General features: G+C 41.7%; 1 protein-coding gene across 2 annotated transcripts in view; it reads left to right on the top strand.

Annotated features, from left to right (window-relative positions):
• Positions 1-17,578, top strand: part of LOC123564296 (DNA-directed RNA polymerase III subunit RPC1-like) — a 105,493-nt gene that overhangs the window by 15,545 nt on the left and 72,370 nt on the right. For both annotated transcript variants that reach the window (XM_045357767.2, XM_053536928.1), the window contains exons 4-8: positions 103-259; positions 2,511-2,665; positions 3,987-4,040; positions 4,617-4,738; positions 5,151-5,250. In XM_045357767.2, coding sequence (XP_045213702.1) covers positions 103-259; positions 2,511-2,665; positions 3,987-4,040; positions 4,617-4,738; positions 5,151-5,250 — 588 coding nt within the window. The remainder of the gene's footprint in view (positions 1-102; positions 260-2,510; positions 2,666-3,986; positions 4,041-4,616; positions 4,739-5,150; positions 5,251-17,578) is intronic.

Here is a 17,578-nt window from a genome sequence, read left to right as displayed (position 1 = left end):
ATTGTGAACCAAGTTCTAAACTTTTACTCAACTGCACAGTATGAAGGCTTGCTGTGAAGTGAAAATAACAAGTAGTAGAATGCTTGTTTCTTTTGTTTGCAGGCATGCAGCAGGGTTCTACTTCCAACTGATGTACGAAAGACTTTCCTGGAAAGTTTCAAGAGACCAATGACCTACCTACAGAGAAAGTCAGCCAAAAAGAAAGTATGGGAGAGGTGTAAGAAGGTGTCTGTCTGTCCGTACTGTGCTGCTACTAATGGTACATATGTTTTATGAATATACAGCTTACATATACAGACATATGAGATAACCCCAGAAGCTATTCATATTTTATATAATTTTGCCCCTTTTCTTCTCAAAACAGTGATAATCAGAGCTGGGAAGAAATTTTCAGGATAGTAAAAGTTAGAGAATTAGAAATTAAGCAAAACAGCTAAATATATAGAAAGGATTATCTAGTTGTAAGCCAGACTTGTCTTTCATTTATGATTTAACCAAAAATGTTAAATTGAATTTTATAAGTTATTCACATTTTGTAAGAAACTACTCTTCTATTTGATCAATCTGTTCTGCAACATGATTTTTCTTTGTTCTTTTTCGGAACACCACAATATTGTTCTAAAGATATCTGATGATGGTAATTGGAACTTTCTTAAATTTTCAAAATATCTTCATCAGTTTTTAATTGATTTTCAGAAAAAGAAATGTCTCGTTAGGGTATTTTCCATTCTTTTGGATACTTAAGAGAGCTCTAAAACGTAAACTTTGGCTGTATTTGTTAAGAGATTAAAATAAAATTTCAGAATATCTAAGTTAGCATAAAAGCAACAGTTCCATGTTAATTTTTTTTTAGATTTATTTTCGAATGGTAATGTGGCAGATTTATACTAGGGGTGAGGGGAGACTCATTTTTATGCCCCCACTTTGCGGGGAGCATATAGATTTGCTCTTGTTTGTCCGTCCTTCCGAAAATGTGTCGCGCATAGCTCTGAAAGTATTTGACGTAGAGTCACAAAACTTTACAGGAATGTTGGTCAGCATGTGTAGTTGTGCACCTGGGGTTTCGCTTCTGGATTCATTCAGTCTTGTAGAAGTTATGGCCCCTGACTTGGTCATTTTAGTGTTGTGTCGCGCCTAGCTCCAAAAGTATATGACCTAGAGTCACAAAACTTTACAGGCATGTTGGTCAGCATGTGTAGTTGTGCACCTGGGGTTTCGCGTCCGGATTTATCCACTCCTGTAGGAGTTATGGCCCCTGACTTAGTAAAAAATTGGTCATTTTAATGTTGTGTCGCGCATAGCTCCAAAAGTATTTGACCTAGAGTCATTAAAGTTTACAGGAATGTTGGTCAGCATGTGCAGTTGTGCACCTGGGGTTTCGCGTCCGGAATCATCCAGTCATGTAGGAGTTATGACCCCTGACTTAGTGAAAAATTGGTCATTTTAATGTTGTGTTGTATATAGCTCCAAAAGTATTTGACCTAGAATCACCAAAGTTTACAGGAATGTTGGTCAGTATATGCAGTTGTGCACACCTGGGGTTTCGCATCCGGATTCATTGAGTCATGTAGGAGTTATAGCCACTGACTTAGTTAAAAATGGGTCATTTTAATGTTGTGTTGTGCATAGCTCCAAAAGTATTTGACCTAGAGTCACCAAAGTTTACAGGAATGTTGGTCAGCATGTGAAGTTGTGCACCTGGGTTTCACATCCGGATTCATTCAGTATTGTTGGAGTTGTGGCCCCTGACCTGGGAAAAAATTATCATTTTAATGTCATGCAGTGGGGGCATCTGTGTCCCATGGACACATTTCTAGTTGCTCATAAAATTGGCATTATTGAAAACTTTAAAATTAAAAAGGTTCCAACTACACCCAGAGACCTTAAAAATGAGGTATAACATATCTAGATATTTCTGAATAATGCAGAAATTCAGCAAAAAGCCTGTTATAGATCAGGTTGATCAAACAATAAATAGATTAGGTGGAAGGATTTTAAAGCATTTTAATATTTTCTTGAATAGCATATTTTCTTAAATAGCATATTTTCTTAAGAAGAAGCTTTTTAAAAAGCCTAGATTGTATTAGAAATGTATAAAATGTACAAATCTATGGATCGTGGGGTCCTGAGTTCGATCCATGGGCAACACGTATGTTTGCCATGATGATTTGATGAAAGATAGTTTGTCTGATTTCATTCATCCTCCACCTCAGATTCATGTGAGGAAGTTGGTAGTTACTTGCGGAGAACATGCTTGTACTGGTGCATAATCCAGGAACACTGGTTAGGTTAACTGCCCATAGTTACAAGAAATACTGTTAAAAATGGCATTAAACCCGATACAAACAAACAAAATAAAGAGTTTTAATGTTTTCATGTCTTTTCACTGTCATTACCTCATACTTGTTATAGCTGTTAATTTATGAATTCATTTGTTAGGTTTAATGAAGTTCGCTTGTGTTTATAAATAGGAAATATTAAATACTTAAAAATGAAAAATTCTGTTTTAGGAATGGTGAAAAAGTGTGGTCTACTAAAAATTATACATGATCAGTTTAAAAAGACAGGAAAGGGAGAGAACCCAGTCCTCACTGATTATCTTGGGTCGTTCGAAGCTGCAATTGAGAGTAACAAAGATTTGGAAGCAATGCTAGGCAAGAACCAGGTGGGTAGTTTGCTGAACATCTTCTTTTGAAATTTCTTTGATGTGTTTACTATCTGCTATTATTTGCTTTAATGAGACTTTAAATAAATCTTTAATTTCGTCTCTGAGACCAATGTTCAATGAACTTTTCAGTGTATGCTAAAACCAAAAAGTATCACATTTTTAGCTGTCTTGAAATTTGAGAAATGCCTGTTCCCCAATTTTGTGAAAATATATTGATTATTATCACTTTTTGTGCCCCACCCACATATTTGTTTTGTGGGGGGGGGGGCACTTATTAGATTTGCCCTTGTCGGAGGGTCTTTCTGTCTGTCCGTCCATCCGAGTTTATGTCGTGTATATCTTAAAAATTATTTGATCCAGAGTCATCGAACTCCAAAGGATTGTCATTCAGCATTTAAAGTTGTGCACCTGGTGTTTTAATTGGGATTTCACACAGCAAGTACAGAGTTTTGACACTTGATTTAGTAAAATATATGCATAAAAAGGACCTAAATATTTGTGTTGCATGTATTTCAAAAAGTATTCGACCTGGGATTATGAAACGTTCTAGGAATATTATTTAGCATGTGAAGTTGTACACCTGGTGTTCTGTTTGGGATTTCACTTGGCCAGACCAGAGTTATGGTCCTTGACTTAGTGAAAAATACACATAAAGTGCTTAAAAGTTCATGTTATATCTTAAAAAATAATTCACCCTGAGTCATGAGACCATGTACAGTGGGAGGAAGTGGAGGCACCATTGTCCAATGGAAAGACATCTAGTTTATGTGTTTTTGCATCCTTTTTACATTTTCAAACTGGTGTCTTTGTTACCCTTTCAACACAATCTGTCTCCTGATTGTAGTACATGCATGGACTTTTTCTCCCCAATTATTGTGAAGAGGCTTGGGACTTGCCAATTATTTTCGGTAAGCGTAAGATGGTCATGCCTAGAAAGTTGTGCCAATTATTTTTGTTTTCCATATGACTAAACTTATTGTATACATAAGTTAAATTTAGCAAACACAATTTTGTATTTTTTTCTTCTTCAAAAGCTACTTTCTTTTATGTTACTTTTTAAAAAAAAGTCAACGTGGTTTGTATAGTGACATGAAAGGATAAATAAAATCTCTTAGGAAGAATCTTTTTATCTGAATTGTAGATACCAACAGTATGACTAAATGGATTGTCTGTAGACTTTTGTGTTTTCTTGATTTTGTGTGCATAAATAGCAGTCCAGGAATGCTAAAAGTTTGTTAGATGTTATGTACATAGATTATGTATATTACATTGCCCTAAATAAACAATATATAGTTTGAACTTGCTTTATGTTTCATAGGCTGTGTTAAACCCACTGCTGGTGAAAAGAGTGTTTGAAAGAATTTGCAATGAAGTAAGTAATGAAGGAGCTTTCCAAACTTAAAACTGTACTTCAGAAATATTTCATATTATAAGATACCTTATATTTATATATTTATGTGCTTTGCCTCCGTCTTTTACAGTGTTAAAGTGGTCTGTCTGCAACAAGACCTAGAAGCTGGATTAAACTGCCTTATAGTATAATTGAAATTCTGTGAATAATGGCAAATAATATTGTTTTATCATTGTTGTTAAAGATATTAGTCCCTAACTCATCAGTTAAGCTAATCTAGAAGAACTTGTTAGTCAAAATAAAAATGACAGTCCCTTTTGCAGTAACTTATCTTTCATTTGTGGAAATAATTCTGAGAAGGTTTTGTTATATATTGACAGGTATACCCCTGTAATGATGAATGCCTGTGTCACTCATCATAAAGGTTTAATCTTGTATTATCTATTGACAGGGTATAACCTTGTTACTGTTGAATTCAAGTGTTACTCAGCTTAAAGGTCTAATCTTGTGTTATATATTGAAAGGATATTACCCTGTTACCGATGAACTCAAGTGTCACTCGTCCTAAAGGACTAATATTATGTCACATATTAACAGGACATACCTTTGTTACTGATGAACTCGAGTGTTGCTCATCCGAAAGATCTTATCTTGACTAGAATCTTGGCTCCTCCACTTTGTATTCGTCCATCTGTTGTGTCTGACCTCAAGTCCGGCACGTGAGTATCCCAGTCATCTATATGCTAGTGAGGCTATATGCACTTTGTAAAATGTTAACTTGAAAATGAAGGCACCTTGTTAGAATGTTCTGTTTGCAAACAGTAGTATTTATGATGTATTGTTAAGACAGCTAATGTTATCAATTTCGTAGGCAATGCTTTCATTTTTATATCCAACATTAATGACAAGAGTTAGAAGATTTTCATGTTTTGATATTCTTTGTTAGTAAAGATGAATTTACATCTCTAGTCTCTACACTAGATTGAATGTGAAATATCAGCATCAAAACTGGGATGTACTACCTAAGTAAGGCAATGCTTGAAATGTAGGTAATACAGGGATAATGATGCTGTGTAACAAAGATAGGTCAATGCTATTAAACTTCAATAATGGTGTGTCTATTTCATGTAGAAATGAGGATGATGTAACAATGAAACTGACAGAGATTATATTCCTCAATGATGTCATACAGAAACACCGGGCCACTGGTGCAAAGGTGCAGATGATCATGGTTTGTTTCACAGATTTTTTCTTACTTAGTTATTCTACAGGCCTAGTCAACTGGAAGTGTTGTAACAGGATTGATGTATTTTATCTTTCTGACATGAAATGTTGATTCCTACCTCAATGCTAGTGCAGATCCTAACTGCACTATAATAGTTATCTCTGGCTCTGCTTTTATCACTTACTTTAGAGGGACCTCTGCCACAAAGAAAACTTTAGCAGAGTTTGAATTATCGACTTTTAGATATTAGTTTCTGACATTGAGTATTGTCCAGAAAAGTAAGTTTCATGTAACTGATACAAACAGAAAAAGTCTAGATTAAGTAAAGTGATATGAGCCGTGCCATGAGAAAATCAACATAGTGGCTTTGCGACCAGCATGGATCCAGACCAGCCTGCGCATCCGCGCAGTCTGGTCAGGATCCATGCTGTTCGCTAACAGTTTCTCTAATTACAGTAGGCTTTAAAAGCAAACAGCATGGATCCTGACCAGACTGCGCGAATGCGCAGGCTGGTCTGGATCCATGCTGGTCACAAAGCCACTATGTTGGTTTTCTCATGGCACGGCTCATATTTGAATTCCTTTGCATGATATTGTTGATGGCAGGGATAAATGAACCACTAGTGTTAGCTAAAAAGTCAGCTTCTAAGATATTTATATGCTGTTATGTTAAGACAATTAGAAAATTTGAAAAAAGCTTCAGTTAAGTTATGGTAGCCAGAACTACACTACTTTCCTATCATCAGGGCTTTTTCCAGCGGTCCCATGGGGCCAATCTTTGGCCCCATTCCCAATGCCAGTTAGGCTCCATTTTTCCCAATTGGAGGCAAAAATTCCCATTCCAAAGAGAAAAAAACCTATTTGAAAATGAATTTTTGATTATTCAAAGAAAATTTTTGCGTAGTACGTTTTGTTCGCCGATGAAATCACACAAATTGCCAGAAAAACCAACTTGTAACTATTTTAGTAACATGACTGTCTGCAACTCCACAAAAACAAATGTATGATTATGCCAGAATATTGTATGTTTTATAAGTAAAAACCTTTTAAAAACAATAAATGTATTAACATTAATTGAACAAAGTACCCAAAACATGTTGACACCCTTAAAATCAAATGTCACATATTTTCGCGACCCAATGTTTTCACACAAACACACTTTTGGACAATTCAGTTGTAATTGTGGAGAAAACTAATGGAGTGTAAACAAAAGTTTAATAAAACATGATAAATGAGTTATTCTATTTCTGCTAGGTCTGTCAAGAATCAGCAACTTCGAAATTTTCAGTAGTGGAAACTTTGAATTTGTAATTTATTTTAATGTCTTGAAACTACGGTAATGTGATTAAATGTTATAATTCACAATTTTCAGTTTATTTGTCGATACATTTTTTCCCAATTTTGACAATTTACTGTGTAAAAAATTGCCAATTTGACCGGGGGCCTTTTCCCCAAAAACCCTAGAAAAAGCCGTGTACCATCATGACCAATACACCACGCAGGAATTCATACTAACAACTATATGAAGCTTCATAAATAAGACAGTTTTAATACCTTCTGTATCTTTTGACAAACACTTTCCAACTTTGAAGAGAAAATGAGTAACCATCCCAGTCATACTTAATTTGGTAGATGTTGTTTTATGATTTGGGCAGTGAAAACTGCCTGTCTAGAGAAACTTGAAAGAAGAATACCTTCTCAGCATATTGTCATCATTTGATAGTGTTAGTTAATATATATATCATGTTTTCTTTGTTTCTCTGAAAGGTTTAAACAAAAATCAAATTTTTATTTAATCTTAGTGAGATTGTTAAATTTGACATAATTGTTGAAGATTTTATTTAAACGATTTACTATTTTCTAAGATTTATCAGTAAATTTTCAAAATATTGATTTATTAAAGATAAAGGGAGGTAATTGACTGCTGTTTTTCCCCCAATAAGGGAGGTAATTGATTTTCTCCTGTAACTGTATGTTAAGTTAAAACAGCTTTTTTCTGTGAAGAAGTATTCTAGATTTTGAAGATAAGAAAACCTTAAAGATAAAAAAGTATTAGTAAAGCATAAAATCAACAAAAGTTGAGGAAAGTGTATTTCTTTGTGTGCCATTCCAAGATTGTGATTACCTCCCTTTATAATCTAAAGCGCCCCGTTTGTTATTAACCACACACGCGTGACTATAACCCTTATAATCCCCTAAAAACCCTTAAATACTGCTGCGCAGCTGCAATGCATGAAATGTACAATTCTCCAAGATGGCGGTCTCCCAGAATCCCCAATGTTCGACGCTAAAACCCGTTACACGGTACGGTACCGTATATTCTCCTAAAAGATCAATGACCACTACACTCCCCCCCACTTTATCCCAAAAGGAGTGTTGCCTACTCTATTGCTAAATATGCCATCCAAATATTAGAATTTTGAACCCAATTGTCAATAAAAACTCCAAAATACCCATCCCATGAATTTAAGAAATGTGGAAATTTGTACGCCATTATGTCAAAAGAAATCCAGAATCAATGGCGGTCAGTTCAACGCACTCCGTCCCTGGGCAGTTCCAGCCATTTGGAAGTTTAACCAGTACTAAAAATGCAAACACCCGCAAGCAACTGACAGCTTGCAAGTTGCCTACAAGGCAACTCCCTCCTAGATTCGACCTACAAGGCCAATCACAATCTCAGTCTCTGTCATGGCAGACTGCAACATATTCTTAGCCAACCTACAAGGTAGACCACAAATTCCTGTCGTTTCCAGCTTACGAAGCAAGAAAACATCTACCTTCAACTCCTTTGCGGACATGTACAACATGAACGCCTCTTCCACCTCTACTGACTGTAAAGGTTCATCCCATTCCTAGTGGTAACTGCAAGGACCCGCTCCACCTCTTCGTTCAACAATCTCGCCACTGCTGCCGCTGTCATACCAATGAACCAGGGTGCAGAGATACTGTACCCTGGAGGTGCAAAGTATGGGGCATCGGTTTCAAGCAGTAACCTGGAGGGCTCCACACTTCGCAAGGCTTCAACATGTCCCGTGGTAAACCTCCTCCTTGCGACGAGATTGGTAAATCCAAAGTGAACATTTACGAAATGTTCAGTCCATCGCTTCACATCCTCCTTTAAGCCTTGGAAACAGTGCAGATGGATCTTCTGCTCCCTTGGCACAACTCCCACACACTGATAAAAGAGGGATGCGAGGAGCTCCGAAAACTCTGCTTCATGCCGTCCTCTGCAGTGCAGCACAAGCACATGACGTGGCCCCAACAGGCCCAACGCTGTTGCCAGAACATCCCTTTGGACTGCCCACTCTTCCATAGGAGCCGTGTGATCCAGTCCAATCTCTCCCAAACCCACAACTTCTGGCCACTGCAGCATCTCCTGTAGTTTATCGACTGTTGCTGGCCTCACCCCCGCTGCGTGCCTTGGATGTAAACCTACAGTGGTCACTATCCCCTGGCTTTTTAGGAAGTTGACATCTTCCAGCGAAGGGTAGGTGATTGGGTCGCAAAAATTCGCCACTGCACCACAGAGATGGACGCAATTGCTCTGATCCATCGATTGAGCAGACCCCTGCAACTCCCTAAGGTTGTATGTTGCTAACCTTAGCTCCCTTCCCAGCCTATCAATGTGAAAGTGGCTATCAAAAGCACCTTTCATTCCGTCTGCCGTCTCTGTATTATCCCTAGCTATGGGCTCAGTACAACTGAGACCCTCTTCTCCCCCTTCTGCAGAACTCTCTGCCTGCTCCACACATTCGGCCACTCCTTCTACCTCAACATCCATGGCCTCTGACTCGGAGATGGTTCCCTCGAGGGCAACTTCTATCCCCTGCGATGATTCTCCGCCTGTGACTGCCTCTGTACGACAGGGACTTTCTTCACGACACACTGGCTCCACCCTCTGGGCTGAACACAGTCTCACAATACGATTGCCAGACTGAGCTCCGCGTGTGACCTCCAGCTCGACAACACCCTCCACCCTGTCAGATTCTTCTCTTTCGGGCATCGCATGCTCTACTTCCCTCATAGCCTCCTCCCCTCTCTCCGGTGCCGAAGACTCTTCTTGTGGCAGCCGCTGCCTCAGCTCTGTCCTCCTATTAGCAGAGGCAAATAACCGCATGAACAGATTATGCTCCCTCTGATCTAGGAGCTGGAGGACCTCCATCAACACCACCCAGTGGAACACCAAAACTGGTGAGTTCAATGGGAACAGCGATAAGGTTTCTGGGACTACAAGCCCCAGTTCCCTCGATACATCCCTCACTACCCTCCTCGTCCAGTCATCGATCTGCTTCTTCTCATGTCGCCTGGTGACCTCTAGCTGGTTCAAACGCTCCATCAAGTCAGCTGGAGATGCCCCTGGCCTAACAATTCTGGTGGCTAGATACTCCAATGCTTCAGTCCTGTCCCTAGTTGCCTTTCTCCCGCCTGCTTGAATGTCTATCTTGGTAGGGTAGTGGAAGTTAAAAGCATGAGCCTTGGGGTATACATACTCCTTGGAGCACCAGGATATTGGGCACAACTTCCGTGACTTACTGCTACAAGCAGTAGTGGTTGCAGACGTTGCAGAACTAGCAATCGCTCCCTTGAGGTCTCCATCACTGGCCCACTCCTAGTTACTTCTACCTGCTGTTTTGACTCTGAGGTATGACTGGTAGGTAGATTGCTACAAGCAGCCTCACCCTTACTTCCATCATCCGCCACAGGAAGCTGGAAGGTCACCCTTTTCCTACACACCTCGTGCTCTGGCTGCCTCTGGCTCACGTTCTCCGTATCCATCCTGCTACGAGCAGGAGTCTCCCCTGATGGACCTCCAACCGCCTGTACAACAGGGATTGGATCCGCCTCTAGCTGGACATCCTCGTAATCGAGCGTGGGGTTCCAGTCTATCAATTCCTGCAAGTCCTTCATCAGGACGTCTGATGGTGACCTTTCTGGTGGAGGAGGTGCACTCGCTGCATTTTCTATCACCCTCTCTATGCCTGGCACGGTTTTCAACCTTATATCACTAGTGCAGTTCTTTGACTCGGATGACTCTGGCTCACGCCTACGTACGACCCAGATTGTTCGATCTATCCATGCCCGACTGGCTAGTTGGTAGTCCTCTGCATCCCTCGCCACTGTCCTCAGCCACTGGTTATTCCCCCTCAGTCGGGCTATATCAACCTGACCAGCCAGCACCGTCCTCATCTCCAAAGAACTCCTCCTGATGCAGAGCATCAGCCTCCTCACAAGATCCCTGCACGGCATCAAGCCACCCTGCCTAGTCTCCTCCACTAACCTATTGTAAAAATCGCTTCCCTCCATTCCTGAAACAAAAAATATCATAACCTATCAGTCACATTACGAATGTGACCATTACTGAAAAATATCATACCAAGTGAATCACATTACGAATGCGACCCTTATACAGAATTTACTGGCCTCCCTTCCCGCACGCCCTACATTTATACTTATCAATTTCTAATGCCTCAGTTGGGGTAATATTGACACAGGACCCATGATACCACACCTCACAGTCATCACACATTATCATGAACCGCCCTTGCCAAGGTTTTCTACAGCTACAATGTAATTTTGTGTCATCTTCATCATCATCTGCTACCCCTTCCGGCTCTGCCTTCCATTTCTTTACCCATGTTGGTAAATTTCGATCTTTACAAGGCTTCAGCCTATCATGATTGGTCACAAACACAGAGTTCTTCAATTTAACTCTATACACATAGGCCGAAATTTTCTTCTCTATGACGCCCGGACCCTTCCATGGCGATGACAACTTCCTGCACTTCCCCTTAATGGTCGCAGTGTCTAATACATACACTACATCTCCCTCTTCGTATACTCTTGTGAGAATTCTAAGGTCATAATTCCTCTTCATGCGCTTTAAGGACGTCTTCAAATTACTCCTAGCTACATCATGAGCTCTCTGAATCTCAGATGTTAACTCTGTAACATAATCGTCTGGATTTACACCTTGCCTTTTATCCCCTACAAGGGGAAACATCAAGCCTGCTGGAGTATTAGTCTCTCGTCCCAACATCAACCTGTTTGCAGTGAATCCCGTACTACGGTTCACTGATGCTCTCAGTGCTCCAGCAATCTGCTGTAGGTGTAAGTCCCACTGGTTCTGTGACTTGCCTATGTAACATCGTACAGCATCCATTAGAGTCCGATTGAAACGCTCGACCTGGCCATTAGATGCGGGGCGGTATGGCGTTGTTCTTGACTTATGGATCTCTAAAGCTTTACATAGCGCTGTAAATAGTTTCCCTTCAAAGTTCCTACCTTGATCAGAGTGGATCTGAAAAGGATACCCGAATCTCGAGAAGAACTCGTTCACTGCTGCACGAGCAGTGACTTCCGCTGTTTGCGACGGCAAGGGGACACATTCAATCCACTTTGTAAACTGATCAACCATCATCAGAATGTGTTCATTTCCCCTTGGTGTCTTCGGCAGTGGACCCATAAAATCGATATGGACCCTTTCCATTGCAGCTCCTGCCTGAAACTCTGTTAGAGGACATCTCCCATATCGGTCAGCTTTCTTGCTCCTGTTGCAGGCATCACAGCTACTGACAAAGTCTCGAACATCCCCTGACAAACCATACCAATAAAACTTTTCTTTCACCTTCGCCTTTGTCCGTGCCACTCCCTGATGCGCTGCTGAAGGGAGGTCGTGATTCAGACGTATGGCCTGGTCCCTCAAGCTAACTGGTACGACCAGTTTCTTGTCGCCGTCATCATCCATATATAACGCACCATCTATCAGCTCAAATGCCTCCTTATTAAGCCAGTACGATTTTGCTGCTGGGCCTTCTAAAAATAATGCCCCTTGTCCTGGCTCCTCTCCAGTCTCTAACCACCTCAACAACACGGCCAACTTCTGGTCTTTGGCCTGCTCAGCTATGACTTCCTTCAACGTTAATCCCCAGCTACATGGGCCATCTTCATCCTTCACCGTTACCTCTGTAACAACTACTTGGTGTACTCCATCCACCATCAAAATCTCCAGATGTACTACATCAGCCTCATCGCTACACTGTAAAGAACACTGATCTCCTTCACTTCTGGGATCTACCGTATCGCTCAAAGGTTCCCCACCACAGGATTTACTCTTGATCCGCAACTCGTTGGTACATAACTGCCCACTCAAGGATCCCCTTCCTGTGGATTTACTGGCATCTAACTCGTATGACGGCTCCCCACCACAGGATTTATCAGAAACCCCTTCTGAAGAGTACGCATCCGCACTCTCAGGAATTCCCCCACCTATGGATTTACTACCATCATCTCGGAGCACCGGCGTATTTTTGATCAACTCTTGATCTTCGCCCCCATTGGGTATCCCTACAGAAGTAACGCTATTCCCCCCTGACTCATGGAATGGCAACTTCTCCCCACCCAAACTCTTGGTGCTAACCTCGGCGACCTTCTTAATCCCTAGCCCCCCTCCCACCAGAGGCACAGCTTCATCAACATCTTCAGTGAACTTTTCCCAGCTATCGTGCGCCTTCTCGCAATACTTGCACCCCCCGCACGGCAATTCGCTTAATTTCACCTCAGTTCTGTAGTACCCACACAAATCATCTGGTACTGGTGGACGTGACAACGCATCAGCATTGCAGTGCTTGCGTCCGGCCCTGTGTCGCAATATCATGTTATATTGCGAAAGCTCCTCCATCCATCTAGCTAGCTGACCTTGTGGCTCCTTAAATTTCAATAGCCACGTGAGACTGGAATGGTCTGTCCGCAGTACAAAAGGCCTACCTAAGAGATAGTACCTATATTGTCTTGTGAACCGTACGACGGCCAACAACTCCTTTCTCGTAACACAATAATTACGTTGCTCCGGTGTCAACAAATAGCTACCATAAGCTATAACTTTCTCCTGACCGTCTTGTACCTGTATTAGTTCCCCAGCTACCGCTATGTTCGAAGCATCAGTGTCTAGAATGAACGCATCTCTATGGTTAGGAAGGGCCAACACTGGAGGCTCTGTTAATGCAAGCTTTAAAGCATCAAATGCCTGCTGCTGCTCCTCTCCCCACACAAAATCCTTCCCAACCACCTTGTATAATGGCTCACTGAGTGTCGCAAAATCCTTGACAAACCCTCTATGGTAATTGGCGAGACCCATGAACCTTTGAACATCCTTGGCATTCTGGGGGGTTGGCCATTGCATCACTACCTCAATGTCCTTTTCCGCCATAGCCAATGTATCGTTACTAACGATACGCCCCAAAAACTCTACTTCATGCTGGAAGAACACACACTTCTTCGGTTTCAACTTTAGACCGTATTTACGAAATCGGTCAAGCACTTCCGCCAAGTTTTTCAAGTGGTCATCAAACGTTTTTCCTAGAACCAAAATATCATCTAGGAAAGCCAGAACAGTTTTCCAATTTAAACCTCGGGCTACGAGATTCACGACTCTTGAAAATGTGGCTGGCGCATTGCACAACCCGAAGCCCATTTTCACATGCTCAAACAAACCATACTTGGTAACAAACGCAGTCTTGTGCCGGTCTTCTTCCTTTATCTTCACCTGCCAATATGCAGAGTTGGCATCCAGCTTTGAAAACCAGCAACTTCCGGCCAGCGTGTCCAGGCAATCATCGACCAAGGGCAAGGGAAACACATCCTTCACACAGACACTGTTTAAGGCCCTGTAATCGACACACCAGCGAACAGTTCCATCCCTTTTTCTTATTAACACTGGTGCTGAAGCCCATTCAGAAGTTGATTCCTGAATCACCCCAGCCTCAAGCATCTTCTTCAGATGTGCTTCTTCTTCCGCCACAAAGCATGCCGGCGTACGACGCATGCGCTGCTTTATCGGTTTGGCCATTCCAGTGTCTATGCTGTGCTGTATCTCAGTGAAGTTCCCAAGGTCGAATTCACTTGTTGCAAAAACATCTTGATAATCAACCAATAGCTTACGAAGCTCGCTTTTCTGTTCATCATCCAGGTGTGTCGTTGACTTAGCATATACTTCTTCCAGGTGACCCGGTACCTTAACATTTTCATCAACCTCCACCTGCTCAATGGAATGCACTTCAACTTCCACTTCTGGATCTAGTACCTCTTCAACTGGATAGGCACTTGCTACTTCCAACCCCTTCTTCAGCAACCGGAACTTATCAGAAGCATTTACCACACACAGTGTAGCATTACCTCCTTGACTATGCACAGTCTTTGGGACAAGCACTTTTAAACCTTCATCTGGCTCTATCATGAACTCTGGCATTGCACGATTTACCCTGCACTTGACCTGCATCACAGAATTTGGCGGCACAACACTCCTCTTACACACAGTGACCCTCGCTACAAGCGGTTCGCCACTAGCCTTGTCAACATTTAGGTGCAAATCTTCTCCATCAAAGTTAATTATGCCTCTTTTCATGTCAAGAACTGCTTTACTATGCAACAAATCAAAACCTAGTAGCATGTCTTGTGCAATTGGTGCTACATATATAGTTTCACGATATACCTTAGACCCAATTTGTAGTCTAACTGGCCCGACCACCAAACCATTCATGGATAACTCCTTCCCAGCTGTCAACAGCTTTGCATTTTTCACAGTCTTTGGCTTCACTTTCAATTTTTTATACACCTCTTCAGAGATAATGGTAACTTCTGCTGCTGTGTCGACGATAGCTTCGACCTCTGTTTCACCCACTTTCACCTTGAGTTTATATTTAGATACAGACGACAACTGGCATACAGTTGCGGTTACAAATTCATCACTTTTACCTTCACTTGCTTGTACCGATGCTTCGACTGGTTCCTTATCCGTTGCAGAAGCAGTAGCACCATCCCCGCCCATCTCTGGAGAGCTATCTGATTGACTATCATCAGTTTGCGTACCCTGGTGCGAGTAACTATTTTCTAACAGAGCTTTACGAAAGCTCACAGGGGTGTCAAGTTCACTTGAATTATCTGTACTTGACTCTAAATTTGTGGGTTCAGATGGACAATGTCCAAGAGGGGACGTACGACGACCCTCTACTCCCCGATTACCTCTCTTACGGCCCTTTACTTTGTGGGTCTGGGTGGGGCCGTTCCACCCGACCCCTTCCCATTTAAATCCTGATTACTGGTCGGTTTATCTTGCTTCTCTTTACAGTCCCTCATCAGATGCCCATTCTTGCCACACTTAAAACACTTGAAATCCGGGCAATTTGGTTTTATGTGCCCCGGCCGCCCACACTGATAACATTTGGCTTGACCAGAAGACCCTCTACCACGACCTCTACCCTTATCCGCTGGTCGCTCCACCGTTAACTTTTTAAGTATCTGGCTACCCAGGTCATCCGCCATCTTCTGCACATCCTCTTTTGTCAAGCTTGACTCACTTGTGCTTGTTTCAAATACATGGGCAGCTTCCTCATCCATGTCTCTCGTACGACGAGACACACGTGACTTTCCATACACCGCCTGGTGAACATGTTGATACCACTTAACATGTTCCATGGCATCCTCTATAGTGCGATGTCGCTTCACGCAAGCATCCTGCGCTGCCGCTTTATCGTGTAATCCAGCACAAAACCTTGTAACCACTTGCTGGTTTGCATACTTCTCAGGCAGTTCCCTGAAGGCACGGGTTGACAAAGTCAAAAGCCTATCCACCCAATCTTCTAAACTCTCGTCAACCCCCTGGCACGCTTGCTGGAAACGAACATTCGCAGTTTCTGCCAACTCCTTTGCGCCAAACCGTTGCTCGAGTTTCTTCATTAGACGTCTGTACGACAGATCGTCATTACCTTCAGTAACAATGGCATAAAATTCCGCAGCCTTGCCTGACAAACACCAACACAAGCAATTTCTGCACTCCTCCTCACTCCAGTCGTAGGCATCGGCATACCTCTCAAACTTCTTTTTAAATGCCGTCCAATTGCCCTTGCCATCATACAATAGATTCTTTGGCACGCCCCGTGGGTACTTTCGTTTGTTTTTCTTGGGCACCGGCATTTCATCATCCGTACTCTCATCTGATGAAGTCACTGTCACTTGCTTTTTCTTCTTCAATTTTTCCTTAAGCTCCTTTGACTTCTCTTCTAATGCACCCTCCCCATCCGTTTCCAAATCAATCTGAGGTGTATACGATACACGCTTCAGCAGCTTTCTGGTCAGCCCGGTTGCCCTTGATCTACCTTTATGGACAGATGTATCAGCATCTGTCATATCTGGGGCCATTATTTCCTCTTTCATCTCCACTGGTGCCTCCATAAACTTTTCCGCCAGCTTTACAGGGTCTAAATCTCGCTGAGCAGACGTCCTTCGCACGAACCACAACTTCTCATTTTCCTCAAAGTCTATGGCCTCCAACATAGACTGAGTGGCCTTTCCCCCGAGGTGCGCCTGTAATTTCTTTTTAGAGATATTGCCATCCTCCCGTAATGCCATTATCTTACCCGCCAACTTTACACCTATACCGGGTATCGCCATTAAACCATCCTTATCTACGAAATTTATTCTTGTCTGGATTTTAGGATCCCTTTCAGCTGAAGATGCTGCCATTGCTGTTAAGATTTGTGACAGCTTTGGGGTCTTAACCTTTATCGCACTTGAAGGCGCTGTACTTCTCGACTCTACAAAAGTCGTGTCCTCATCTGAACTCATACTTGTAATTACGGTCTATATTTTAGCTAGGACTCAATTACTCTTCTTGACCGTACCAATCACTATTTTAATGTAAGTATACGATACTCACAAAGGGGACACAGTTGTATAAATATACAATAGCTACACACACTTGACTGGCTAAGTGTAAATTTACCAAACTTACACTTAGATAACACCACTCTATCCAAAGATGCAAATTTACAAAATTTACACCTAAAACGATTTACGATACACCGTAAATATACAATACTTACAGCGCTTCTTGCGAAAACTCCAAAACAACCGATTACTTTTACGAACCAAGTAACACGAACAGTTTCCCCACGCGTCACGAATCGACAAATGCTGTTGCTGCAAGTTATTACAAATAACTATCGGTTACCTATTGTAAGTCACAATATTTTTCCACAAAAGCAATTTACAACAAACAAGTTACATACAAATATTTTATTTTTCACATTAAAAAAAAAAAAAAAAAAATTAATACACTGAATATATATAGCTCTCACAATATCTACAAGCACACACTAGATAAGGACAAGCTAGTTCACACCATAGCAAGCAGTGACCACACCCAAGAGCACCCAGAAATTAGTAAGATTATAGAAGTTTTTATTAAACCCAGAAATACCAAAAATAAATGCGTGCAGGAAAGAACACCAGTCAGCAGTTGTACATAAAAGCACAGATGGTCAGATAAAGTGCAAAGTAT

The sequence above is a fragment of the Mercenaria mercenaria genome, chromosome 2 (genome assembly GCF_021730395.1).
Source record: "Mercenaria mercenaria strain notata chromosome 2, MADL_Memer_1, whole genome shotgun sequence".
NCBI lineage: Eukaryota > Metazoa > Mollusca > Bivalvia > Venerida > Veneridae > Mercenaria > Mercenaria mercenaria.
Note: the sequence above shows the minus strand (reverse complement) of the source record. Positions and strands in the feature narration are given on the sequence as shown.